The sequence below is a fragment of the Podarcis erhardii genome, assembly GCF_964252035.2.
Source record: "Podarcis erhardii genome assembly, chromosome: Z".
Taxonomy (NCBI): domain Eukaryota; kingdom Metazoa; phylum Chordata; class Lepidosauria; order Squamata; family Lacertidae; genus Podarcis; species Podarcis erhardii.
The window spans coordinates 41,210,200-41,224,005 of NC_138504.1; the positions used below are offsets into that span (position 1 = coordinate 41,210,200).

At 43.7% G+C, this 13,806-nt stretch overlaps 1 protein-coding gene across 3 annotated transcripts in view; it reads left to right on the plus strand.

Annotated features, from left to right (window-relative positions):
- The window catches only part of C5 (complement C5), a 77,881-nt gene that overhangs the window by 48,495 nt on the left and 15,580 nt on the right, over positions 1–13,806 (plus strand). For 2 of the 3 annotated variants that reach the window (XM_081847426.1, XM_081847428.1), the window contains exons 27-33: positions 246–341; positions 1,600–1,771; positions 3,049–3,254; positions 6,068–6,220; positions 9,914–9,976; positions 10,908–10,989; positions 13,066–13,138. In XM_081847426.1, the coding sequence (XP_081703552.1) occupies positions 246–341; positions 1,600–1,771; positions 3,049–3,254; positions 6,068–6,220; positions 9,914–9,976; positions 10,908–10,989; positions 13,066–13,138 (845 nt within the window). The remainder of the gene's footprint in view (positions 1–245; positions 342–1,599; positions 1,772–3,048; positions 3,255–6,067; positions 6,221–9,913; positions 9,977–10,907; positions 10,990–13,065; positions 13,139–13,806) is intronic. The other variant, XM_081847427.1, reaches the window with a different exon arrangement.

Below are 13,806 nucleotides of genomic sequence, written 5' to 3' on the forward strand. Positions count from 1 at the left end.
TTGCTTTTGTGAGATATATCATAAAGACCATTGACTACACACAATACTTTTGACACCAGAGGTCTGTGTTTTCATGGCCTGGCCTACTCCCCTGTTGGTAATCTGTTTTAACTTCTGAATGTTAAATAGTTGCAACCTGCCTTGGGACCTGCTGATAAAGGGTGGGTAATCATCATCATTATTATTATTACTATCAGCAGCATCATCTGTCTGACTGCATGCGTGTATATGTTGCTTTTTAAAAGGGTACACTACCTAAGGAACAGAAAGAAAAGACTTTGTATCTCACCGCTTTCTCTCTGATTGGATTTGAAAAATCAATTCATATCTGCCCACTGCAGGTGCGTGTAATGTGATTACTTCCTTCTTCCCACAGACTGCATTTTTGTACTCCAAGCCAACAGTCAGATTCCAAGAATGCTAGAGATCTAGGGGCATCGCAATGGGGGTGTGTGTGGGGGGGTGCGCCCTGGGTGCCATGTCTGAGGGGGTGACAAGAAGGTACACCATGGAGGCTAGCGGCGGCACGAGCAGCCACTGTGCTGCATGAGGCGCTTGTGGAGGATCCTCTGTTTGTGGCTACAGCCGTGAGCAGAGGATCCCGGCGCCGGTGGCAAACCGCTATGTACAGCGCATGTGTGGCGTCGCACGCATGCGCTGTACATAATGGCACTGCACATGTGCTTCATATAGCGGTTTGCCACCGGTGCCACTCGAGCGTCATGGGATCTCAGCTGCGAGGATACCAGCAGCATCTGTATGGCACTGGAGCAGCACTGCCAGCAAACCCCTATGTACAGCACATGTGTGGTGTCGCTATGTACGGTGCATGCATTGTACATAGCGATGCCACACATGCGCCCTATGTAGTGATGCTGCACCCCGGGTGTCACAACGCCTTCGTTCACCCCTGTAGAGATCAGCAGGATTTTTAAAGGAAGGACTGGGGAAGGGCCATAGCTTGGTGGTAGAGCATCAACTTTACATGCAAAAGGCCTGAGGTTCAATTCTTGATGTTGGTAGACAGGGTTGAGAAACCCCAGAGAACTACTGCTATATATTGTAGCTACCGAGCTACATAGACCAAAGGCCACTGAGGAAGGGTTGTAACTCAGTGGTCTGCTTTGCATTCATAAGGCTCTACATTCATTCCTTGGCATCTTCAGGTGAAACTGGTAATGCCCCCTGCCTGGAACTCTGGAGAGCCACAGCCAATCAGTGTAGATCATACTGAGCTTGTTGGACCAATGGTCTGACTTAGTCTAAAGCAGCTTCTTGTGTTCCTTAAAGTGCTCAGCTTTGGCTCGTTCATGCCCTGGATAGTTTGATGCTGAGGTTTTGTAGCAGAACAGAAAAGCACCAGGCACATTTCCAGTACAATGTCTTGTTATATAATGGTTAGAGTATTATTCACAAAGCTCACTGGGCCAGTTACTATTTCTTAGCCTAACCTGCCCCACTGTGTGGTTGTGATGATAAGATGAGGGTGGGGGAGAACCATGTTTGCTGCTGCCTCCTTCGTGGAGGAAGCGCGTGGTACAAATGTAACCAGAAGCAAGGAAAAAATAAAATAAGAACATTTGGTTCTTGTCTTCACAGAGAATTGAAGATGCAAAAAACAAAGCTAAAGATTACTTGCTACAAAATTTTCATTCTGTACAAAGCACGTTTTCCTTGGCAATAGTTACTTATGCACTCACTCTGACAAGATCCAGGCAGCCTGGCACACGCGCAGCCTACCTTGCACTGAAGAGGGAAGCCCTTGTGAAAGGTAAAAACTCAAGTAATGTCCATTTCCCCAACTTATAGTGATTTCCCGTAGTGATGGTGGCACTAGACCTCAGCTGGTGAAAAATGCAGCAGCCCGGAGTTACTTGCTGGGGTTTCATTTAAATCTCATATAACCCATTTCAAAACAGCTGTGTTGGTTGTCAGCTGGTTTCCGAGCCTAATTCATTGTTCTCACATTAGTGTTTAAAGCCCTTAAATGATCCTGATCTCAATCAAATATCTGAAAGGCAGCTTCCTTCTCTACAGACTCCTTGGGTGTTGAGAGCAGCAGAGGGTGGTTTCAGCGCCTTCAGAAGTATGGAAAATGATTACCAAGGAGAGGAGACTTTTTCTGTGGCAGCCCCTAAGTTATTGAACTCTATCCCCACAGAGGTGTGTCTGGCACCTTCACTATACAGTTTTCACCTAATGCTGAAGGTGTACCTCTTTTCACTCTGTCCTTTGACACTTGAGATGCGTATTCTTGTAATTGTAATTTGTTTTACAGTCATACCTCGGGTTGAAGTTGCTTCAGGTTGAGCATTTTTGGGTTGCGCTCTGTGGCGACCTGGAAGTAATGGAACGCATTACTTCTGGGTTTTGCCGCTCGCGCATGTGCAGACGCTCAAAATGATGTCATGCGCATGTGCAGAAGCGGCAAATCGTGACCTGCGCATGCACAGACGCCGGTTGCGTTCTGTTCTGGTTGCAAACAAGGCTCCGGAATGGATCCCGTTCGCATCCAGAGGTACCACTGTATATGGTTTTCAATGTTGCTTTGCATGCAGATGGTCCTAGGTTCAATCCCCGCCATCTCCAGCAAGGGCTGCAAATATGCCCTTCCTGAAACCCCAGAGGGCCCTTGCTAGTCAGTGCACACAATACTGGATTAAAATGGATCAATTGGTATAAAGCAGCTTCCTATGTCTGTATGGAAGGCAGTCTATAAATGTAAATACAGTAAGCCAGCAACTTGCACACATTTAACTTGTGCACATTCAGCTTGGGGTGGGTGGGCAGTAAACATTAAAAAGGGGTGGCAAGGGAGTGGGATTCCAGGAAAAATTACTTTGGTAACCCCCCCCCCGCATTGAACTCAATGGGTTTTAACTATACACAATTTGGCTTTAGGAATAATCCCTAGAATGTTACCCCTGGATAAGTTACTGGCTTACTGTAATACATATGTACATACATCCAGGTGATTTTTTTTCTGGCGCCGTCCCTTACTCTGCCCCTCCCCACTGTGACTTATCTTCATTAGCCTTCCTTTAATAGCAGGCCCACCTATGTATCGCTATTGGAAAGAAACCCTCAACAAATTAGATCCAAACGCTCCGTCAGAGGACACTGCCAGGATGGTTGAAACTACAGCTTATGCCTTGCTTGCCGCTCTAATGCAAGGAGACCAAAACTACGCTACTCCAATCATCAGGTGGTTGTCGGAACAACAGAGATATGGCGGTGGATTTTACTCCACACAGGTACTTCTCTGCAATAAATAATAAATAAATCCCCCAACACAGGGTGGTCATTATTCAACGAACTGTCTTCTTCCATGAGTCTGCAAACCATTTATGAATGTCGTTGGAGGCCTTGCAACAAGCCTTTTTGCCTTCAGAAGCACAATTGGTTGGTGAAGAAAGTCCTTCTTTGCACAGAGCATAGTTAAACTATGGAACCCACTCCCACTGGAGGCAGTGATGGCCACCAGTGTAGATGGCTTTAAAAGAGGATTAGACAAATTCTTGAAGGAGAAAGCTATCAGTGGCTACTAAACATGATGATTGTGCTGTGTTTCCATGGTTAGATACAATAATGTTCCTGAATATCAGTTGCTGGGAACCACAGTAAAAGGAGAGCGCTGTTGTGCTCAAGTCCTGCTTGCAGGTTTCCCACAGGCATTTGGTTGGCCACTGTGAAAATCAGAGGCTGGACCAGATGACCCAGCAGACTCATCTTATGTTCATATGTGTTTTCAGTAGCAGTGCCAAGGCTGTGGCGCGCTCCATTACTTTTCAGCCAGAATATATATATAAAATGAAAAAATTGTCCAGTAGCACCTTAGGTAAAGGTAAAGATACCCCTGTTAGGTCCAGTCGCGGACGATTCTGGGGTAGCAGTGCTCATCTAGCTCTATAGGCCGAGGGAGCCGGTGTTTGTCCGCAGACAGCATCCGGGTCATGTGGCCAGCATGATTAAGCTGCTTCTGGTGAACCAGAGCAGCGCACGGAAATGCCGTTTACCTTCCCGCCAGAGTGGTACCTATTTATCTACTCGCACTTTGACGTGCTTTCGAACTGCTGGGTGGGCAGGAGCTGGGACCGAACAACAGGAGCTCACCCCGTTGTGGGGATTCGAACCGCCAACCTTCTGATTGGCAAGCCCTAGGCTCTGTGGTTTAGACCACAGCACCACCCGCATTCCTTAGCACCTTAGAGACCAACTAAGTTTGTTCTTGGTATAAGCTTTCGTGTGCATGCACACGAAAAGTATCAGAAGAAGTGTGCATGCACATGAAAGCTTATACCCAGAACAAATTTAGTTGGTCTCTAAGGTGCTACTGGACAATTTTTTCATATATTCTGACTGTGTCAGACCAACATGGCTACCTACCTGAATCTTTTCAGCCAGAGATGGGGAAACTTATGGTTCTCCAGACATTGCTCCAACTCCCATCTTCCCTAAGCTTTGGCCATGCTACATAGGGATGAAAACTCTTCTTCTGCCCAGGGTTGATCCCAGGCTGCCCACATCCAAGCCCAGCAACATCTGGAAGGCTACACATTCCCTACCCCTACCTTAGACACTAGTACTGGACTTGAATGTGGGGAGCCCAGCTGTGGTGAAGATCACCTTGCGAGCTTGGGCAAGCCAAAGCGATCTCCCAAATTCAGCCCCATTTTTATTCTCCATTTGAGAAGGACAGTCATGGTGACCTACTTTCAGGATTGTTGTAAGCACTGCTGAGATAATATATGGGTAGCATTCCAAATGTCCCTTGCCAAACACCCTTATGGTTGGTTTCGTTGCGTATGCATGTTGTGTATGGTATCTACAACTTGTTCTTAAAAAGAAAAGAAAAGATGTGAGGTGTGGGAAAGACCCTTCTCCCCCTGTGACCCTGTTGATCTGCTCCTACACCTGGGCCAGATGTACAATTAGCCTGATGGATTATAAAATATCCTACTTTTTGAGGCGGACATAGTGTTTTGTACCTATTTTGTTCCCTATCATCCCCCATCATCAGGACTGCCTCTCCTCGTATGCCCCGCGGAGGACCTTACGGTCCACAAATAATAATATCTTGGAGGTCCCAGGCCTCAAGGAGGTTAAACTGACCTCAACCCAGGCCAAGGCCTTTGTGGCTTTGGCCCCAGCCTGGTGGAACGCTCTATCACAGGAGACCAGGGCCCTGCGGGACTTGACATCCTTCCACAGGGCCTGCAAGACGGAGTTGTTCTGCCTGGCCTTTGGTCCAGGCCCAGTTTGACCCCTCTATATGGGACCCTGTAAGTTACCTCTTTGGCTCTTTTATTGGCTCATGTGGGACCAACATGGATAGCTGCCCCTGATGAATACTTGAGGTTCCCGACCCCTATGGTTGTAATTTGTGGGCAATCATTTAATTTTATCCTGATTCTAATTTTTAAGCTGTATTTTAATCAATTGTTTGATTGTGTTTTAATATATTTGATATTTGATGCTAGCAGCCCTGAGCCCGGTCTTGACCAGGGAGGGAGGGGTATAAATAAAAATTTAGTTACTTACTTACTATCCCTCAGCTTCCTAGTAAAATCCTCCTTCCTGTTGCAGTTTATTATGTTCTGCTTTTGTTACACTTTAGTGCCAGAATTATTCTTTAAGTAGTATTAATGTAGCAATGTTGGGACAGCATCACAGAACTACTAAAAAAGGGGAAGAATGTATGGACAGTCCAGTATAAATCCATGGCTAGTGCACAATACTTACATCAATGACATGTTGCAGACTGCTCCCGTGAAACTCCACCACCTGCCAAAGACAGCTTTCCTTTTAGCCCATGCAATTGTCTGGCTAAAAATGCCTTGTGCTCTCAAGCTTTTAATGAACAATAAGTGTTTTTATTGCCTTTATAGTTTTGCTGATTTTTCACATTGTGTTGCTGTTTCCTCCTTGTTAGTATGGTAGCACTGTGCTGTTTTTAATTGTATGTCGCCGCGGGAATATTTGGAAAGGCAGGACATAAATGTCTTAGTTAAATAAAACCTGGCTATGGTTCAGCTCCTAATTCCTAACCCCTTGCTGTATTTGACAGGACACAATCACTGCTCTTGAAGCCCTGACCGAATATTCCATCCTCGTTAAGCGGATGACACTGTTCATGAACATCAAAGTGGCCTACAAGAACCATGGGGATTTTCATCAGTACAGGCTTACAAAAAACAATTATGTTGGCAGGTCTGTGGAAGTAAGTGTATGAATTATAAATAACAAGAAACCAGGACCCAAGGTATTTTCAAGAACCAACCTGTGGTAATCCGTGGTCCAGGAATAGCTAGCCTTCCTTTTAGAAAACGCCATAACATGTGTTCTCCACTGGTTAATAGTTAGATGTTATTTTCTATAGTAACCTGCAATTCCAATGAGCAGTCATCTTAAGTCCTGACTATGGAATATTTATTTATTTCATAAAGTTTATAAACCACTTAATTGTAAAGAAAAACCTAGAGCAATTTACAAATCAAATAAAACAATAACATTGCCTATTGTTATTAGATCATAATAATAAATGGCTGTTTAAAAACAGCTATTTAAAACTTTCAAATAACAATTAAAATCAGTGATGCTAAAAAAACACAACAGATTAAAATACTTGTAAACATTCTTCATATCTGGTTAGGGTTAGGGTTAGGGTTAGGCTTGTCTAAACAAAAATGTTTTTAGTAGGTTTTAGCAAAAGAGTATAGGGAAGGTGCTTGCCTGGTGTTAATTGGCAGGGAGTTCCAAAGTATGAGTGCTGCCACACTAAACGATGGATTTCTTACAGCATTATGATGGAATCATTGATCCTTAGGGACCCTTTTGAGTGCCTTCCTTGAAAGGGTCTAATAGATCCATTACTGAACAGGCGGTAGCATATCTGAATGTTGTAATATTTCTTAGACCTGCTACCTGCTATAACTGTTAACTCTTAACTTTGTTCCCTTTGTTCTTCTAAGGCTATGATTTAGTATTTTTAATGGGTTGTATTCAATATCCATGCGGAGGCTGCTGTTGGGCCAATTCACCAGGCAGGGCACACTCTTGATGTGATCTTTGCTGCAAGTGAGTGGCTCCCATGTCTGAGAAATTGATCCATTGCCTACCTGGATGGGGTTGCACTCCCCTTGATGGAGCAGGTTTGCTGTTTGCTGTGCTTCTGGATCCAGCTCTGTCACTGGAGACTTGGTAGCCTCAGTGGCTAGAAGTGCGTTTAACCAACTGCAACTAGTTCATAAGCTACAGGCATTCCTGGACTGGGAAAACCCTTGCCACAGTACAGTGGTACCTCAGGTTAAGAACTTAATTCATTCCGGAGGTCCGTTCTTAACCTGAAACTGTTCTTAACCTGAAGCACCACTTTAGCTAATGGGGCCTCCCACTGCTGCTGCACCGCCAGAGCACGATTTCTGTTCTCATCCTGAAGCAAAGTTCTTAACCCGAGGTACAATTTCTCGGTTAGCGGAGTCTGTAACCTGAAGCGAATGTAACCTGAAGTGTATGTAACCAGAGGTACCACTGTAGTTTATGTGTTGGCTACTTCAAAACTGGACTGCTGCAATGTGCTTTGTGCGGAGCTTCCCTCGTGCTTGATCTGGAGTTAGTGCAGAATGTTGCACGTGATTGTTGACAGGAGCGAGGCCTTGTCAGTGTATAACACTTGTGCTCAGAGATCTGCACAGGCTGCCAATTTGCTACCAGGCCATGTTCAAGGTGTTACTATTAGCATATACAGTCCTTAACAACTTGGAATCAGTATACCTACAAGATCATGTCATCCCTCATGTGCCCATTTGACCACCTTGATTAGCAGAAATGACACTTCTACTTTTTTAAAAAAATATTTATTAAGTTTTCCAAATTAACAATCCAATAAAGGCCACATTAAAAACATTCCAAATTATACAATAATCAAGCAGTCCAAATATTAAGCCAAATCACAAATGTTTGTTTGACTTCCCAGGCTCTTAGGTCGGAGGATTGCGATCATCTCTCATTTGCACTGCTTTCTTAATTAGTCCACGTGGTTCCCATAAATCAATCCAATGTCAATCCTTCGTTCGTTTTCACAGCCTCTGAGTTCATCCAGCAAGCGAGTTATATCAAAACGATATGTTTCTGTGTGGGTGATTATTTTCATCTGTGTCTTTTGCTTTTGATTCTTTATCGTACCTGTAATTATCCCTGCAACACGTCCCAAAATGGTGGAAATCTGGTTTTCTGCCAATTATTTCAGGCATATGTCTAAACCTCTCCGTTTCATCTCATACCAGAAAAGATAAGCCTGTACTTTGGTTAGAAGCCTCAGTTCCCATCTTCTACTCTTGACACCCCTCTTTCTGTTCCGACATACCAGTCCATAATTAAGATTAAGAATCCTTTAACTCCTCAGTGGCTGATCAGTTAGCAGAGCACTTTATCTCCCCTCGCTAAGAGCATGGCCTTTAATTAAGTTAGAATTATCATCTTAAAAACAGAAGTTCGTTCACTCATGTGGTGACTTTGGAGAGTTGCCCAAGAGACACAAGGTGTTTTCCACCCAGTGCCACCTGCCCCCTCATATTGGGGGCAGGTGTTGGGCAATCTGCAGGTGAAGCTGCCCCCACGTCCCGGGGGGTGGTGGTGGTTGGAAGGATGATTACTCCCATCTCATCCTCAAAATATCCTGTGCGAAATGGCTCAGATGTAATCAACACCCTCCACCATGGCAAGCCAAACTGGAAGTCAGAATTGACACTTCTACATGTGCCACATTATACCCGTTCTACATTTATAAGACCTTGATTGTTTTGAATGGCAGCACCTGCACTTTGGAATTCCCTGCAACATTCTTTTTAGACAAGCCTACCCAGATGCTTAGATAGTTGAGGTAATTTAAATCTGCTTTAGTATTTTAACTTTTGTATGTTTTTAAGTAGGGTTGTAAATTTCTCTCAATGTTTTTTTAAATCTTTTTGTAAACCTCTTTGAGTTTGTTTGCTGTTGTTGGTTTTTTTTATAACCAAGTAGCATATAAATTTTATGAAATAAATAAAAATGTTAATCCTGCTCAGAGCAGACCCATTGAAACTGATGGGCATTACTAATTCGGCTACATTGATTTCAGTTGGTCTGCTCTGAGTAGAATTTAGTTGGACACAGTACTGCAATTTGTACTTTCTTTAAAGATTGGCTGTCTGTAATACAGTGGTACCTCAGGTTAAGTACTTAATTCGTTCCGGAGGTCCGTTTTTAACCTGAAACTGTTCTTAACCTGAAGCACCACTTTAGCTAATGGACCCACTGCACCGCCACTGCACTATTTCTGTTCTCATCCTAAAGCAAAGTTCTTAACCCGAGGTACTATTTCTGGGTTAGCAGAGTCTGTAACCTGAAGCGTATGTAACCTGAAGCGTATGTAACCCAAGGTACCACTGTAGATGTTTGGCTGGATTTTAATCTTTTTTAAAATGGCTTTGAAATGCCTTTTGAATCACCAACCCTTCTATTTCCAATGTTAAAATGGTGCATTGCTGCTGCTGCTGTGGCTAAAACAGAACCACTAGGACTGGGGGAGAAATTTGGTTTGTTTCGCATTTAAAGGCAAGCCTATCTAATTTGCCCTTTCTGAGAATGCATGAACTGAAGCACAGCCAAATGCATGTACTGGGGTCAAGTATGCATAAAAATGTCATATATTAGTTCAATGCATTTTTGTATGTTATTTTATTTAGGAAAACTGCTTTGCAAAAATGTGTGGATATTAGGCAGAACCACATACAAATATGTGTCTGTTAGAAGTAATTTGCATTAAAATTTCCTGATGAATTATAATGAGGGCTTTTTTTAAAAAAGCCCACAAACATAATGAGGATCTAATTTACACTATCACTTTCTGCATTATTATTTTTTACGTATCCAGGCTCCCCTGAATGATGACTTAGAGGTTCGCACAGGCAGCAACACCGGCTTAGCAACAGTGAATGTAGGTGAATTAAGCATTCTGGGTCACTTCCAGATGACCTGTTTGCTGAGGACTCATCCTGATTTGTTTGCAGGGAGAATGGATGACGTTGGCTATTTAATGAACATGTATTCCGATTTGTTTTGGGTTGGGGAGGTTAGATTACCATGTGCCAAATCATGTATAATCCCAACTTTCCCAGTGCATTTCCCAATGTCTTGTTTAAAAAAGTCTGATATTTTGGAGGAAGTAGGTTTGTGATGGAAGGCCTCTCACTCAACTGTAATTGTGAAACGTGAATTTGCTGTTAATTTATTTGAACCCCATCTAAAAACAATGAGAGTCTGGAAGCACCTATAGAAAGTGGGCTCCAGAGAGCAACCTATTGGACCTAAATACAGTGGTGCCCCGCAAGACGAATGCCTCGCAAGACGGAAAACCCACTAGACGAAAGGGTTTTCCGTTTTGGAGGCGCTTCACAAAACGAATTTCCCTATGGGCTTGCTTCGCAAGACGAAAATGTCTTGCGAGTTCCTGCGGTTTTTTCCCCTTTCCCCCCCTTTTTCCTAAGCCGCTAAGCCGCTTATCAGCTGATCCACTGATAAGCCGCTTAACAGCTGATCGCTAAAAGCCGCTAAACCGCTAATAGCGCTAATCTGCTAAGCTGTCAATGGGCTTGCTTCGCAAGACGAAAAAACCGCTATACGAAGAGCCTCACGGAACGGATTAATTTCGTCTTGCGAGGCACCACTGTACTGTAAATGAACTGAATTTATTTAGGTAAGATTCGCTTCCATGAATAGATTGCCTTAGAAGTTCACTCTTCATTGGGTCTGAGATTTTCACACAAATTATGGATAGATTCTTGGATGCCAAATACTTGGCTGGTGAGTTCAAACTCTCTTAAAATGTAACTTGAGTTCTGTTTTGTTTTTAATCTGGACTTGTACAGGTGAGGAGCGTATATTATAAGATCAGCACCTCTGAAGATATTTGTAACTTTGAGCTGAAGATTGCTATCAAGTCACCATCTGGTGAGAAAGTAATAATTTCTGTTTTAAAGTGTTTTGGATTATGCTTTATCATAAGCCACCCGGACAACTTTTGTCTATAAGCATCATAAATAAATGAAGGTATGGGGGAAATAAAATAATTCATGAAGAGACAGGAGACATTTCAGAGTTTGGACCTGGTAGCCCTGTACTTTAAGGTGGTCGGTTGCAAGCAAGGTCTTCTGAATTTTGAATTGAATTTTAAAATTTGTATCTTACCCTTTACCTGAAGAACTCAGGATGGTTCTTTTGTACTCTTTCATCAAACTGTGAAGAAGAAGAAGGGATTTTGCTACAAGCGTCTTTCCTCATGCTGCTTGCATGAATAAGTTCTTTTTTCTTATTCAGACTATTTCTATATGGCTTAATATGTAAAAACTGAACAGTGTGCAGAAAGCTAAAAACTATGATGTTACAAAAATACACAATAAAGCCATTAATACAAATTAGTAATAAATAGGTACAGATAGCATTTCCATCTTCCTTTAACACACCTCTCCACCCAATACTTCTCCACCATCCACCTTGGCTCTCACCCGTGGCCCAAAGAAACTCACCGATCACCCGTTCCAAATTCTCACAACGAAAAAGCTTCCCAGAATCTGCTGGCATCACCATAGTCTCTCCCTCTAGGTTTGCTTTTATGGGCAGGCAGCAAGGCATAAGGTGCTTCCTCAGGCTGCCCACAGCTGTGTCCCATTCAGCTGGGTGAATTTCTCAAGGAGTCCAAAATATGGTAAATCTGACACCCATCTGCTCACCTTTCTCTGATCTCTACACACCTCTCCTGTTCCAGGAGCTGTACCTATCTCAATTTCTTCTGCCGATCTGTTGACGGTATAGAAGCCTATTCCCAATCTCCTGACCCTAATTTGAAATTTAGGGTGTGTGGAGGGGATAACATTCCAATAGCACTTCCTTTTTAAAATGGGATTTGGTGTCCTCAACTCTGCATTGGAGGAGTGTATTTGTGTTCAAATGCCATAAATCAAGACTAGGAAATCTAAGGTCCCAGGGCCAAATGCAGCCCAGCAGGCCTCTCAGCCTGGCCCTTGAGATTCTCTCCAGGTCACACCTTTATTGAGGGGGTTGGACTCCATAACCCTCGGCGTCCCTCCCCAGCACTACAATTCTATGATTATATTCTGTGAGTGTTTATGCCAGTTTTGAAGGTGTCCTTGAATTCTGATAACACGTTCTGCTTGCCTGAATGAAGGTGTGTGAATATGTGTAGAACATACCCTAATGTGCAATAGTAAAATTTTATATTTGTTGTTCCACTCACTTTTGCCTTGGCCTGCCACCTACCACTGCCATGTGGCCCCCAAAATGTTGTCCAGATAGGAATGTGGCTCTCAGGATGTAAGGGGTTTCCCCACACCTGCCTGAGTGATGAGTACCTTCTGAAATCCTGGTTTGAACTGCAGGGTGTGATGAGTACCTTCTGAAATCCTGGTTTGAACTGCAGGGCTTTTATTTATACCACACCCATCTGGCTGGGTTTCCCCAGCCACTCTGGGTGGCTTCCAACAAAATATTAAAGTACAATAGTTTGTTAAACATTAAAAGCTTCCCTAAACAGGGCTGCCTTCAGATGTCTTCTAAAAGTTTGGTAGTTGTTTATCTCTTTGATGTCTGGTGGGAGGGCATTCCAAAGGGCGGATGCCACTACTGAGAAGGCCCTCTGCCTGGTTCCTTGTAACTTGCAGCGATGGGACCGCCAGAAGGCCCTTGGCTCTGGACCTCAGTGTCCTGGCAGAACAATGGGGGTGGAGACGCTCCTTCACGTATATTGGACCGAGGCCGTTTAGGGCTTTAAAGGTCAGCACCAACACTTTGAACTGTGCTCAGAAACGTACTGGGAGCCAATGTATTATTATTATTATTCTTAGTAGTATTAGTAGTATTATAAAAAGCTCAGACTTTGGAACTAATTAATTTCCTCCAGTTGAGTGTACAGAACCAGGACTCAGGGTTGTTGTAACCATTTAGGAATCTCTGTACTGGACAATAGGTTTGGAAAGCCTGGGTAAACACATCCTGCTGTTGCATTTGCAGAAATGGATATCGACGGGAGGAGCTCTTCCTCCAGCTACTTGGATGAAGCAAAGCACTTGACGGCCTGTGCAAAGTAAGTCCAGATGAGCCAAGAGAGAGCCTGTCACACTGTGTGCCAGTTGCCAGAAATGCCAGGGTAGGGTGGTTGGGAAACAAGTGTCTTATTTTGGATTGTTTATGCCCTTGTTTTGCAAGGGCAACGCTGAGGCTAGGAAGGAAGAAGCTAACAGGCAGTGCGACCCTCTGAACATCTTCGCTGTGACTCCTGGAAGACCTGATCCTTTCCTTGCAGGCCTTTTCCCACCTTGCCTGGGAGGGAGGGGCCCTGACTGACTCCAGCTACAAAGGCTGAGGCTGCTGAACAGACTCTTGGGCTGGGGGTTTTCATGTGGAACGGGGCTGTTGCTGTTATTGATATTACTTTTTTGTATCTTTATTTTAGAGGTTATGGTTTATGTGAAAATGTTTGATGTGGCTGTGTACTTTTTGCTGTTTTATTTATTGCTTACGGCTATTTTTGTTATATTTGTAATTACATAATCCCCCCCCCCCCCATGTTGTAAGCTGCCTTGAGCATGGTTTGAAGTATGGAAAGGTGGCATACAAATAAAATGTTTGTGTGCATGTATGTATGTTTGTATATAAGAAGCCAGGAAGGTGGGGGGTGGCTGAGGACTGGTCCTACTACTAGTCTCCATGTCAAAGGAGAACATATGGAAGAATGATTGGCAGCCGTGGTGT